This window comes from Oenanthe melanoleuca, chromosome 2, assembly GCF_029582105.1.
Source record: "Oenanthe melanoleuca isolate GR-GAL-2019-014 chromosome 2, OMel1.0, whole genome shotgun sequence".
NCBI classification, from domain to species: Eukaryota; Metazoa; Chordata; class Aves; order Passeriformes; family Muscicapidae; genus Oenanthe; species Oenanthe melanoleuca.
In genome coordinates, this window is record NC_079335.1 from 104,846,318 (window position 1) to 104,861,000 (window position 14,683).

At 35.4% G+C, this 14,683-nt stretch overlaps 1 protein-coding gene across 2 annotated transcripts in view; it reads right to left on the bottom strand.

The window, feature by feature from the left end:
• ULK4 (unc-51 like kinase 4) overlaps nt 1-14,683 on the bottom strand; it is a 210,871-nt gene that overhangs the window by 49,084 nt on the left and 147,104 nt on the right. For both annotated transcript variants that reach the window (XM_056485487.1, XM_056485488.1), the window contains exons 34-35: nt 13,643-13,741; nt 5,459-5,644 (exon numbers count right to left, since the gene is read on the bottom strand). In XM_056485487.1, the coding sequence (XP_056341462.1) occupies nt 5,459-5,644; nt 13,643-13,741 (285 nt within the window). The remainder of the gene's footprint in view (nt 1-5,458; nt 5,645-13,642; nt 13,742-14,683) is intronic.

Genomic DNA, 14,683 nt, shown 5'->3' on the forward strand with positions numbered 1-14,683 from the left:
TTCTGGTAAACAATGAAGTGCTGCATAGGGGCTGTACCACAAGAGAACTATGCCCATCAAACAATGCATTTCTTTAAATTACAATAGTTATACTCATTCTATTTAAATAATTGTTTATTTGGTGTTTTAATTACAGTAGAACACTTGTGATTAGCTGCATTCATCTTCTGAGTAATTTGAACCAAATTTTCTCAAACCTTTGCTGTAAAATTGAATGTACTGATTCTTGAGCAATGGCAATGGTAATGGCCTGGCCCAACAATCTAACTCACAAATACCTTTGCAGACTGTTCATATTCATCAGGAACATTGTAGCATTTTTTATTTTTAAAGTGTCATTAGACTGTATTTTGGTCAAACCATAGGCAAAACTCAAAAATCCACACTTAGAAGCTTACTTAACAAGATGAAAACCCAGTGGAGGAGGAGGGGAGAACAATCTCACTTGCCCCTGGAGACAGGGCAATTTCACCACCCCCCTTGCTGCCCCTGTGTCAGGGTATGGTAAGGCCTGAAAGCACCATGACTGAAGGCTGCCAAGTCACTGTGGGAGCTGGAGGCATTCCCATTTCTCATCTCTGGAGATCCTCTCCAATTCATTAAAACTATTAAAAAAAGCCCTACCTGAATGTGCAAACAGAAGGAGATTCACCACACAGCAGGAAGGGTGAAGGTGCATTTTTTTTCCCCATGTATTTATTTTAAAGGATTTTAAGCAACACACCCTGTTATGATCTGCATAATGTATCCTAATGCAAATTAGCTTCTTCCCATTTGAGAGGATGGATCTAAGTTTCATTTTAATGAAATGCTCCCTTTTAACATATATAGAAAGGCAATATCTTAAGGACGTTACTCTTGTAGACTGAAGCCAACAAAAGATGGTCTATAAAGAAGGGGTGCAGGCTTCGTAACATGAAAATAAGATATTAACACAAAAGAAGGACAGAAATTGTACTTGTAAGAGTCATCTGAATTTTAAAAATATGTATAATTTCAGGAAAACTTGTTTGTTTATAGTGAGTACACCTATACATGCCAGAACCCCACAAGTAAGTATTGTGTTCACAGTATAACAAACATAACTATCATAAAATTATTCCTTAGAGCAACAGAATATTATGGATTATCTTAGCAACTAATAAAATTAATTACAGGCCACTTAAAAGATTCAGATCAGGAGTAAGATGCATAAAAAGTTTTCTCCAGCTAATTTGAGATTGAGTGTTGTGCTCCCTCGGCAGGAGATACACCAACAGGTTTCTGCAGCCTTTTAAAACCGTGGGAAACAGACACCTCTGAGAATTGCTGCACAAGCACCTCCTTCTGGCACTGAGTCCTTGGAGGTGAAGCTGCAAAAGGGATGCTATCTGAGAAACTATAGGCATTTTGCTTTACCTCCTTTGAATGAAGTTCTCTATAGATGTACTAGTGGGAATCTAGTGAGGAGCAAATCTCCAGCAAGAAGTTCAACTTACTTCAGAATTGCAGAACTTCTACTCTGAATCAAACATTTGTGTACTTGGACTGTGTATCTATTCAAGCTCTAAATGTCTTCATAATGCATGATCAGGGACTAATATAACAAGGATCAAATCTGGGACCTATTGCAGTAAAAATATACACATATATTTTTATATGCAAACACTGAGCTGTCTATTCAAGAGAAGCAAATGCAGCAGATCTTTGTATAACACAGAGGATGATGTAATTGCTAATCTACATGACAGAATCATTTAAGGACCCCATTATTTGAAGGACATCTTAGACATAGTGATCAGTGGTTCCCCAGGCTTAGGTACACTTGAAACAGGGTAACAAAGTTGCCAGCAGGTACAGTGATGCTCTTGCTGTGCTCATATTGGCAGGGAAATCAAATTAGAGTTCAATAGTGCTACAACGAAGCTAATGAATGTTATAGAATTTTGGCACAGTTCATGTATTATCATTCTAGCCTCAATGTCTTTACTACACAGCCTAAAATGATATGAGAAATCCTTATACATATCCCAATGGGGTGTAGGACATCCTAAATGTCTTAGTTGCTCACAAAAAAAAAAAAAAAAAAAAAACCTATGAAAAACTTTTTGATACTTATGAAGCACAAATTAGTGAAAATGAGATTCTAGAAAGAATCAGGAGAAAAAGGTATGATTTAGGTAGAACTCAATGTCCTTTCTGAGTAGTATGTAAGGGAAAAGTCATGGAACAGAAGTTCCCTCTTCACTGTTACTGCAAAAAGCCTAATATTTACTAATTTTTCTCAGAGTAATTTTTCCTTATTACTACATGGAAATAAAAAAAAAGTATTCTCTTGTTCTAAAAACTGAAATAATTTGTGAGTACTGAACTGTAATCCCACAAAGATTATGTGTCCAGTAGAAAGATATTGGCTAGTTCTATAAAAAATGCCTTTACATTACATACTAGATGATAAATTGGGATAGCAGGGATATTTTTTCCTCTGGGAAAAAAAAAGAAATTAAAAACTTCTCAGTAGAGCAGACAAACCACAACTACTTGCTTCCCAAATGAAAATTTCTTCTGCTTCATAAAAAAAAAAAATATTTTGATCTAGGTAATTTACTGGACTCGTAAAAAGATGTACTTTATCTTCACAGAAGAGATGGAATGACAAGATAGTGATTTCCACGACAAGTGGCAGAAGAGGTTTCCAGAACTAAAAGTGAGAGATCGCTCTTCTGATGTCATCAATCAGTTACAAAAATGTTTCTAAAAAGATGAAGCATATCTGCATAGCAGAATTGTCTAAACCAAGATGAAGCAATCAGAACAAGAGAGTTAGTGCAAATGCTGAAGAAAAAAACCCTCCAAACCCTGTTCCTCGATTCAATAATTTTATTCAGTTTCTGTTCCTTGTATCAGTGGCAGTGAGACAACATTCTTATAAAAATAAAAGGGTAAACCTGTGCTTGACAGAGCACAAAGCTTTAAAAGCTAAGAGGTAATTATAAAGAAAACAGAAAGAAAAAATCCTGCCTCTTTAAAGCTTTTAGATGACCTTTACTTACACAGTTACAGAAGTTAACCCAAGGCATGTTTTCTCTCTTAATAAATCATTTTTACAGCAAAATAAAGCTTACAAAAGGATATGCTCATAGTGATTTCAATATTAATTCTGTACAGAGTCTGGCCTATATCTTTATTTCTGTTTAAGAAATGCATGCAACAAAACTGTAAGAAAAAATTAGAGAAGAAAGTGCTGCAAGAAGTTTATATTGCCCTGCAGTCAATTTGCTGGTTAAATTTGATGATCAAAAAAACCTAAACAAAACAAAACAACAAGCTCAAATCTCCAACTTTTTTCAAAAAACTTTCCACCCACTGGAGATTAAATACAGTGATTTAATCATTAAATTATAACAACATAGAGATATCAGATTCCATTTCAAGGTAAGGTCATCTTTTACAAGATCAACAAATCCTTTTTTATATGCCTTAAACTGAAGACTCTGAAATCGATGTATTTTCCTCCACTGGCTCACTGTAGTCATGTAAAACACTTGGATAAAGGTTTAGCAGTCACACTGCTATGCCTTTCCATATTTCCAGCAATACATGCTATAAAGGCATCTGTAGCATAACCACTTGGAGCTCTTTTTGTACATTCCTGTCTCACATAAACAATAGCTATGCCTGTACCAGCAAAACCAATGTAACCACAAATTGAAAAGTTGCTCTGTATAAGCACTGATTGACAACAATGAAAACAGGTGCATATACTGATCTCTCTATTAAAATATTGCTCAGATATTAAAAAGAAACAACACCACTCTAGGCTTCAAAATTCAGTACATGTGGGCTAAATTCTTCTTAAGTAGATATGAGTATATTTCAAAGTCTTTTGTGATTATAACAATTTTGACAAGATAATGATCTCCTCTGAACAAGACGTTTTAGGGTTTAGAGAAATAACATATGATTTATTAAATAATCTGTCAAATTATCTATGAACCCCGCTTTCAAAAGAAATCATATGATCTCATTACAATAATTACAGAAAATCTATGCCTGATGTTATAAATAACAAGTACCAGGTATACAAAGGAGAGAACTGGAACTTAAAGTACAGGAACTTGCAAGGTTCAAAAGGTGACAGCATAGCTTTGTTCTCTTAAAATATTCAATAGAAGTTTCCGTGTTAAGAATCCTGCACACTAGGTTCACTTCTGAATCCTAGGCTTCAAAATGGAGAGAAATAAATGCCTGTTGCTATGCTAAAATGAAATAGTCTAGGTATGTGTATTGCAGCCTCATTTCTCTTTCCTTCCCTCACACTTTTTAGTCATATTTCTTTTGGAGAAAAGCAAAAGCCAATTTTACGTATCACAGCAATTATTCGGAAAGAGAAGCAGAGGTACAAGCTAAAATCAATGGGAAGTATATTTAGAATTTTAAACGTCATATCAACTTCAATTTTATATATTCATGCTTCTTTCAGGATAAGACAGGGCTGGCAAAACAGGGAAGAAGAGTATGATGCTTACTTTTCTGTGATGTAAGTACAGTAGACAGGAGAAAGATGACAAGATCTCTGAAATCTCCGTGAGGGAGTTGCTTCCTTTTAACTCCTCCTGCCATGGATTATGGTCTTACTCTAGTAGTCAGCACTGCACTTGCAAAACAGAAGAATCTCCTGCCTTTTACACTGGGGCAGTTACCCCCTTTTAACTCAAAGCTCCTGCTTTTGGAGAGTAAAGGATGAAGTACTCCAACAATGCAAGGTTGTTGACAATGCAGGCAAAGCTTCTTATTAAGACACTTCAAGATAAAAGCTGATAGTATCACCTGAGAGAATGCTACAGATACCAAAAGATTTTCTTCTTAAGGTACCTGAAAGACATAAGCTGCTATCATTCCACTGTGTTGGAGCAGGACAGAAGTGAACCTCCTATGTGTCAATAACATCACCAGAATAATGCATGATTCCCACTGCCTAGCTCTCTACATTACAGCCACTCCAGCACAAGTGGTCCCTATAGCTCCATGAGAATGAGAACTCAACAGCTCAGGCACAAACCTATTCCAAGTATAAAAGAGCCTTCTATTCACTGTGAAATAAACCACAGTGCTTCTGAACAGATATTTAATGCTACAAGGTTAGTTCTTTCGGAAGGCATTCAGAAAATGGTTTCAATACCTTATAGAGCTGAATTACTAAACAAATACAAAAATAGCATGAGTTATTTAAACAGCTGAATGGTTAACTAAAAAAGGAGAATTCCTACAATCATTTTTGTAAGAGGTTTTAAGTGTAGAAAGCAATCTTCTCCAGAAAAGCGAGATTTAAAGACATGATATTCAACATAGCATATTTAATTTTAAAAATAATTTAAAAATATTTTTTTCCTTAATGAGGCAAAAAACCAGCACAAAAAATTATCAGATTACATAAAAGAAACACGCAGACTTTGAAAAAGGTTAGATGTCAACTCACCAGTCTCTTTATAATTTTCAACAAAAGCTTGAGTTCTTGTGGATCTTCTTTAGCCTTCAGTACTTCAGCAAAGCTGTGCATGTTTTCTGGAGACATACTCTCCTGATTGCTCCCTCCATAGAGCTGAACCAGTAATAATAAGCACTGTGAGGTACTCAAAAATATTTCAGAATCTTCACTGGGAAGCTAAAAATGAATGAAAAATAAACAAATAAAAATCAAATTCCTATTTCAGAAAAGTTGCGTTTCACTGGGGATTTGGAAGAGTACTAGCATTTGCATTGTAACAGGAAACAATCATTTCTAGTTGATTGACTCAAAATTCCACTAAAAAAAGCTTAACAAAGTGATGAAAATATAATTAAAATATATCTACTCTTAAGCAGCAGGATGACAATATCTGCATTCTGATTCTGTAAAGTGGTCTATCTGGAGCGACATCATAACATCACCAGAAATGCTGTTCCCAACTATGTTATTTTATTCTACTTTAAACAGAAGCAGTGATAGGAGAAAGTATCTTTATAGCCATGATGTCTAATCTTCTACATCATGCACACCATAACGCTTCATTTAATTATTACTAAATCAAGCCTCTTGAGGTAGAGCACAGGCTATCTAGTTATTAAATGGATTTTAAGTAGCCACATTAGGAGGTACATTTTGAAGATTTTAAATATTTTCTTGAATTCTATCTTTTCTGCACTCCTTTGAAGATCAGACACTGTAGCAGGTCCTAGCAAAAGGATGTAAAATTCTTCCCTGGGAAGCAAAATTACAGAAAAGATTAAGGGACATGACTAGAGATCATCTTTAAATGAGCTTCTGATAATATGACACCACGATCAAAATAATTTCTATATTTCCTGAAAGTAAAATCTAGAAATAACAAATAGAGATATTATATTAGGCCTGTATTTGGCACTGGCAATGACATTTTGGAATGACAACAGGAATGCAATGCCTAGTGTCAGCACAAGGAGTTCAAAAATGCTAGTGAAAAAAAATCATAGAGGTTTCTTGGGAGCAGGCAAGAGGATGACAGATTGGAAAATGTAATGCCAAGAACTGAAGGAATTCAGTGCCTACAGCATATCATGGCAGTGTTAAAACAGACTTGATCATATCCTCTCAATCATATGTGGGAAAAAGCAGGCTGAGGATAGGTTAATTCTTTTACCTGAAAAAGGACTGATAAGAGATGACAGCTTAAGACATTAGACAAAACAATACTGATTAGAAGAAAGATAATACTTTGATTTCCTTTTTTTTCTTTCTCTCTTTAATAAGAATGATTAACTGCTGAAACAACTTTCTTAAAACTGAGATAGATTCTCCATCAAAGGCAATTCAAATATCACAAAAATATTTCTTTCCTAAAAAATAACAAAACCATTTACTCTAATGAGGAATTAATTTATGAAAGACCTGTCTATATATAATTCTAAACTAAATCATTGCAATCGTTTTCCCTCACCTTATAATCTATGACCTGAACAAAATGTCAGTGGCAGTCTCAACCAATTAGGTACAGAAGTGTAAAAACACCTCATCAAGCCCATTCACTTTTCTAATTCCAAAAGTATTATTTACACCAAAGAAGCCAGATTAAAGTACAGCAGATTATCCTCACAGACAATAAAAGGAAAAAAATATATAATTTGTCCAAATATGCCAAATAATTTCAATAACGATTACTTATTTAATCTGCAGTATGAAATTTCTAAGCTTTTTCATTTTGAGAAAAACCCATACAGTTACTTCAAAGCAATCTGAACACATCATCAAACATAACATCTCTCAAATATTCTTGCAGCAATTGCCAAGGGATCTGCATGCAAATACAATCCTGTTTTCTACTAGCTTCATAGAGTTGCTGTTTAAAACAGACTGAACTGAGATGTAATCTCTGAATATATAGCCTCAAGACATATCACATTCTATTTGACCTAATACTATGCAAGTGACAGGACCGCAACAGATATTTCTTCCTCAGTTTTGCTGTATGTTTTTTCTTCATTCCAACGTAAATGCCACTTGTTTGATTATTTCCTTTCTGTCATCCAGACTTGTCTAATAACATCATCAATGCAATTAGCAAGGCTAAAAAGCAGGAAAAGCTACAAATAGTAACAAGCCTTATAGTTCCATTTATATCTTTAATCCTTAACAAATTGGGAAAAAAAATCTGCTGATTTCACTTGGGGCTTTGAGACAACTTTTATTTCCTTCACTGAACTAAAATCCAAGTAGAGAAAGAAAGACAACTACTTTAATATATGTCTCTCACACCTTCTAAAAGCAGCATTCCAAGTTAGTTCCTGGATCAGTGTAGACAGCTATATCAACTAACCCCCGAAGAAAATCACAAGGATTACATTCAATTTTCAAATGTTTGTTGGCTAAATAAGGGTGAAAAATGAAAAAACAATGAAAATTAAAAAACAATGAAAATTTTGGCCAGATATATCCTTGCCTGGGTATTGCAGTGGAGGCTAATTCTCTGGGCTCCACAGGCACAAAAATTCCATGTTCAGTCAGTATCGCAACAGCTATACTTGAAAGTCAGACTGGTATCAATGTTTTTTTTCCAATATATTCACTAAATATAGGAGGAGTGGAAAGGTGTCAGTTTCCATAGAGGACTGTTCCTACAACAAACATCTGTGAAGAAATCCATAAAGTACCACAACCTCAGTTCTTCCCAACACCATGACTGTCAAGGAAGCAAAAGCAAGTCCAGCTGGTTAGCATTATTCCCAAGGGAGGCTGATTGAAGCAGGAACATCCAGTTAGTGAGGCAGTGGTACACTTAGCCCTAGATGAGGAGGACCTGTGCTTGGGGAAATGGCTTTGCTTGGACCTTGATTCTCTCCTTCTGGCATGCTCAACATTTTATCATTGTTGCTGCTCTTTGTTTGCCAACAAGAGAAAGGAAAGCCCTTTCAATCCAGTGAAAGGGAACTTTCCATCCAATCTGTCTTAGCATCATATAGGCTTGCTCCTTACAGGCTTTCAGTGACCATGTTCCAAGTATCACTCTGTAGTTCTCAACGCCTGCCAGTTATGACATCACATTACTCAATCACCAATGCCAATGAAGTCTTTCATCCCCTGTTGTACCTCAGGCTCTTCTGCTCCTCTGCTTCCCCAGAGTCCCTTTGAGCTTCAGTGTTTACTGGACTTTGGGGAGCAAGTTGCTGCTGCCCTGGGAAAATTCAGGGCAAAACAGTAGCAGGACAGGTCTTGTATGAAGAGAAAAACAAATTTGGAACAGCAAAGGCCATATTCCTCTGGAGGAAATGAGTATCATTGGCCTACAGTCTAAGTCATCAATAATTAAGGTGGAAGAGGAACTCTAAGCAATGTCCCTATTTAAGTATGTCCACATCAGCATTTTTCTCCGTAACTCTCACCACTTAGCCGTTTCACTTCTGACAAGTAGTGATTTAGATGTCAAAAGTTGTAAGCTGGTAACCAGAAATTTAGCACTGGCTGCCAGTCAATGTTAGTACTGGTTATAAAGAGTAGGGGATCTGAAGAACATTAGCTGTATAAAAAAGCAACAATAGCTGAAAATAGGATAAATATCTGTAAATATAGAAAACCAAGAATGAAAATTCAGCTTTCAAGTAAATAATATCTCATGTTTAACAAGAACAGGAAAAACACAATCATGTTGATCAACAATGAATATAGATGGATGGTCCATTTCTTAATTAGATGGAACAGCATTCTGACTATTTTGCTAATCAGAACAATCCAATTTGGTATGAAGTACATTTGCTTGAAATGCATTTATAGTTTTTGTTCTTTCAGGAGAGTAGAAACCCATGAAGAAACTAATTCTAACACTTAAAAAGAGTATCTGCCCCTTAATATCTCATAATTACATGAAGTTTCCTTTTCCTTTACCAGTCTTAGAGAGGATTATGGATTCAGCCCTTCAGCAAGATAGAAAAGTTAGCAGTACTTCTCCTTGCAGCTGTTAATATTCTAGGCTAGTGTATAGCTTCAAGACAATCCAGCACCCTAAAATAAATTACTGAAAAGCTAAGGTCATAAATTCTGCCACTCTCTAACCAAAAACTGTATATCTATTTCTCACTTATTTTAAAATAATACCTCATAACAAGACTTCCGTGCAATGAAAGCAGTGTATAACTCTTTGCTTAATTTTTATGGCCATGTCTGTAAACAAGCTTATAACACAAAATTCTATTTTCTTTTGCTTTCTAGATGGAACCTGCTCTGTGCATTTTAGAGTTAATGTGGTGAAGAGCACGAAGATTTTTGTTGTTGCACATCAATATTTCTGCGATCTGTTCTCAAAAATTCCATCATTTTAAAATGAGTTGCAGTGTGTTCATGAATTGCAAACCACTGCAATAAACGTGTGATCATTTGAGCTGAAGTGGCAGATTTCACACCGTTGGAATTGTTACAGCATCTAATTTTAGAGCTACAATGAAACTGCCTGGATTACCCGGAGGGGACACTATTTCGGTGCATTAATGAGGTTATACACATAGAGAGTTTATTACGGTAAGAGATAGATATTCATTAGATCACTAATGTGATTACAGAACGTGCTGTAAAGAAAGCACCATGGGGATCTATAGGGAAGATGATTTTGCAAACATTGTACAAAATGTAAAAGCAAAACATCACCATTAATCTGCTAGTTTTACTATGCTATTCTTATTAGTAAATATGCACAGTTTTAAATTAAAAAATAAAATACTGTATTTTTATTTAGTGCCATTCTCCTATCTAAAAAAATTACATATATATTCACTTCATTTTAATCTAGACTAATTGTTGAGAAACTAAATCCCCATTCTGAAATTCTGTGCATGTAGCAATATTTTCTTTTTTCCTCTGGTGCGTTTTTTGGAGATTTTTGGTTTTTAGGGTATCTCTATACGAGAGAATACTTCAAATAAAGGATATAAATATATGTCTCTCCACTCTGACCACAGAACAGTCTGTATTCCTAGAGAAAGAAATGTGAAATAAAATTCTACAGTTATCATCTTCTGCAGACATTTTCAATATTCATTAGCAAATAACTTCACTCTGAAAATGCACTCTGGGCACAGCCTTAGAGTCAGTGCAACACAGAGACAAAAAATGCCTAGCAAAGGCCATCTCATTAATCTGTGTGCACTGAGGCTTCATATTTTTCCTCTTCACGTTTGGACATGAGTAACTGGACTTTCAACAGTTCCAACATACGGAGCACAGCAACCAAGTGCAAATTTTTCTGGTTATACTATAATGATGAAGCCTCCCACCAAAAGTCAAGAAAAGTTCTCTCCCAGCAGTCTAGTAGGCTCCAGAAGCAACTGGAAGGTCTACCAAGAAACGGCATCTAGGACCTACAGAAAACAAAATTCATTTTTATAGGTACTGGCTTGGTTTCTGAAACTTTGTGAAAATCTACACTGAAGTGATTTCAAAAGTAATTTTTTTTTCAGTGTAATAGTACATCAAAAATAAGATGTTTCGTATGCTCTACAATTGCTGTAGGTTTCAGAATAATATTCAAATGATGTTTATGTTAAGCAAAGAAACATTACCCAACACAGGTAAATGTAATTAAATTTTTAACACAAATTTGCCAAGGAGAAGACTAAATGCTCAACTTTTTTCGTCTTATTGATCAATTATGGTCGTAATGATCTTGGGATTAAATACTGAATTCTCCATATTTGCAGTGTTTCCTGACATGACAGAGTTTGTAATTACTTCTCCTTTTGCACTGTTAAATCACTGAAGTTTCATTTAAATGCAATCTAGGTTTCTGAAACTTGCTTTGCAATGCTTTCAGTGAAAGACTAAAGCACAACTACAGAAGGGAAAAATTGATTCAAGGTTTTTGACATTTTGAAGTTTAACCCTCATTGATTTTTTGAGGGATTATTGAGAGAAAAACATGTAGAACTTGAGCAAAATAAAAAGACAAGTAAATGAGACATGGAATAATAATCTACTAGAAGGATATATGTTTCAGTGAGGGAAAACAATTACAGTGTGACTAGGAAACTGGGAAACTAGAAACTAGGAAACAATGTGACTAGGAAACTATGTAAATGACTATAAGAAAATATAAATACACTAAGATAGGGAGAAATAGCAAAGCAGAGAAAATAATTCTAACTCAATATTTTAAAGTAATGATTAGCTCAAAATTTAAGACCTTCATTATCTCCAGAAATGAAAGCTCACAAAGAACTGAATGCCTTCAAACAGCAGTAAGGGGTTAGGCAGCCACGCAGCCCAATGAATACAAAGAACCACTACTGGTAGTTTCACAGAATTTCAGTTTGGGTAGGCCTGAGGCATTATGAAGGGTAGGGAGCACATACAACTTGAGACATGCTCCAGACTTCACAAAGAATCTATTTCTATTTTAAGAGATTAGAGAATAAATCGTTTTAAACAAGTGGTTCCTAAATGCTAAAATGATTATTCCATTGCTCAAACTCTTCCAGGCTTAACAGGAAATGTTTTACACAGCAGCAGGAAAAAATACTTGAAAAATCAAATTCAACAAATCTAGTTGAAATAACCTTCACAGATACAAGCAAGAGAAAATCCCTCACTCACAGAATCTTTACAAAACTGAAAACAAAACAAAACAAAACAAAACATGTATGTATGTATGTATGTATATATGTATCTATCTATCTATAGAAGAGGCACTGGTAATCTTTATATTTCACCTGTATGCTAAAATCAGAAGATTTAGAATAAGTACTTTAAACAAACTGGAATCTTCAGAAAAACAGAACAAAGCAAAACCTACTGGTAATTTACAGCCATGCTTCTGAAATACAAGGGCAAGTCACAATCTAATCAGTACACGCTAACTATACAATTATCCTATCCTTTAATTAAAAACTTATAAACTGACTTCCAGGTGGTATAGGCTGAGTTAAAGCTTGGCCTCTAATTTTCTGTTCTTTAAAAAGTTAATGTAGTTTAAACTTATGACTAATTTCATTTTAAAGGAACATTTGCATCTTTTCATGTCATAATATTTATCATATATAGCGATTTTTAAAAATCAACAAAAATAAATTAAAAGAGTTTATAAAGAGGAAATATTAAATAATGGAAATTCACTTTGTTTTAGGACATTCAGAGAACATTTCCAAAAAGCCTTTGTCAATAGATGGTTTAAAAAAATCCATCGGAGGAGGACTTAGCACCAAGTATAATGCCAAAAATTAATAAAAAAGGAACCACACACTTCCCTAAAATAGATGGCAGACTGTGCTAAAGATAGTAGCAGGATGACAGTACTGGCATCACAAAAAACCTGAAATCCTCTATTTAAATGAAAAAAGGGTCTGTAAGAGAACACAGTGAATCTGAAACACCCCTAAGTGAAATAACCTAGAAAGGATACTCTGATACATCGAAATTCTCACATACCATTTTAACAGCTTTATGTTGACTAAAAGGCTGATACAGCCTCTAAAAGCACTGTCCAGCCCAAGAAGCATTCCTCTGCTACAAACCATTACACACACACAGTAGATATACATCTTGTATGACAGAGGTTGAGCTGATGGGATGCATTAGGGCCACAATGCAGCAGTCTGTGGAGATTTCAATGCAGTGCCTTGACATCTAGTAAACCCTGGAAAGGACTGCCTTTAAACAGACACACTTCAGAGATGATTACAGATCACCAGGGACCACTCCCACCCATAAATCCCTCAGGATCATGCTGAAATAAAACAAACCCCTTGAGAAAACTCAGAAGGCTCAAACCCCGGAAAATAATATTAAAACACATCACTCACTATGAACTAATTTTGCATTTACTGACTTTTCTAAAGGAAAAGTACTATTAGTATCAAATTTTGAATGCCATCCTTTTTCTATGCAGTGGTGACTAGTTCATTCTGAAGGACAAATGTTGGCTCTACACATCCAAACTGAGAACCTGCAGTCTGCCCCTCCTCCCACTTCTACGCTCTGGACAGACTTATTCTGACATCACTGGTAACTGGCAACTGTTATCTATAACTTCTTACAAAGTGTTAGAGTATAAGGTTGGAACTTATAAACAATTAAAAACTAGTAAACAGAGCTCTAATATGTTGATTTCAGTTGCATAATTCTAACTTCAGCAACATTCCATAAGGTTACAAACAAGCAAACTCTCACCAATTGAATAAGCCGGCTTATCAGGTCTATCAGGGGTTTATTGATAAGCAGAAGGTCTTCGGCAGCCTGTGTGTCCCCTCCTGCACCAGATCTCTGTGCCTTAACAAGAGAGAAAAGAAATCAAAAGCAACTTTGGTGATTGTTCTGTTATGAGGAACAAATTAGGTCCATTAAGTGGCTGAAGTGTGAATGGAAGTTTGAAGGAGACTTATGCACTCTTTTCATGTTAAGTGTTCCTGGGCTCCCAATGAGCGGTTATGCTCCCTCTGTGACAACAAGCACAAAGCAAAGGGACCTGTACTGTTGTGCCATTCTGTACTGGCTGAATATACTAACCTGACATCTCTTCAGCAAAATGCAGTAAAATGTACATGCAAAAGATATCTCAAACCAAGATAATCAAGGTGCCTGAAAATTTAGGATTCTCAGCAATATTGGTGAATTTTGCCTGTCTGCCTTACTCTGTATCCTGAAATATTCACAATATATTATAATTTAAATTATTTCCAAAATAGGAATAATAAAGTTTTCAAGTAATAAGATCAGTTACTACTTGTAATTCTGACCACTGTCATCCCCCCCATCATCAAGACATACTACTATCCTAGGCAGTGCTATTTATGACCAATCCCTGCCCCAGGGCACCTGAGAGGTTGGCTTGCAGGATTTTTCATTTAATATCATTAAACTTGCAGCAGCTTTGGACCATGACCCTATACAGTCACTCTGCTAGAGGGAAAAAAGTAAACATTTTGTCTAAAGAACACATTTAAAAATAATTTGTATTGTGTTTCATTCATAGCTCAATCCTAAAAATCACTGTCCAAGTGTAATACGTGGAGGTTTTTTTTTGGGTAAGTGAACAGAGGAGCAAGTTCCCTGAGACAGGTGCCACTACTGCTCAAACTTCACTGTTGATACTTATGAGCTGAAAGGATAATGCCTTCTTCTAGTAAGAATTTCTAAATAAAAGAGAACTGAAGAGTTGTTTCTCCAGGCAATAAGTCACATTGGTATGTCTGTCTCTGAGACTTGCTGCAA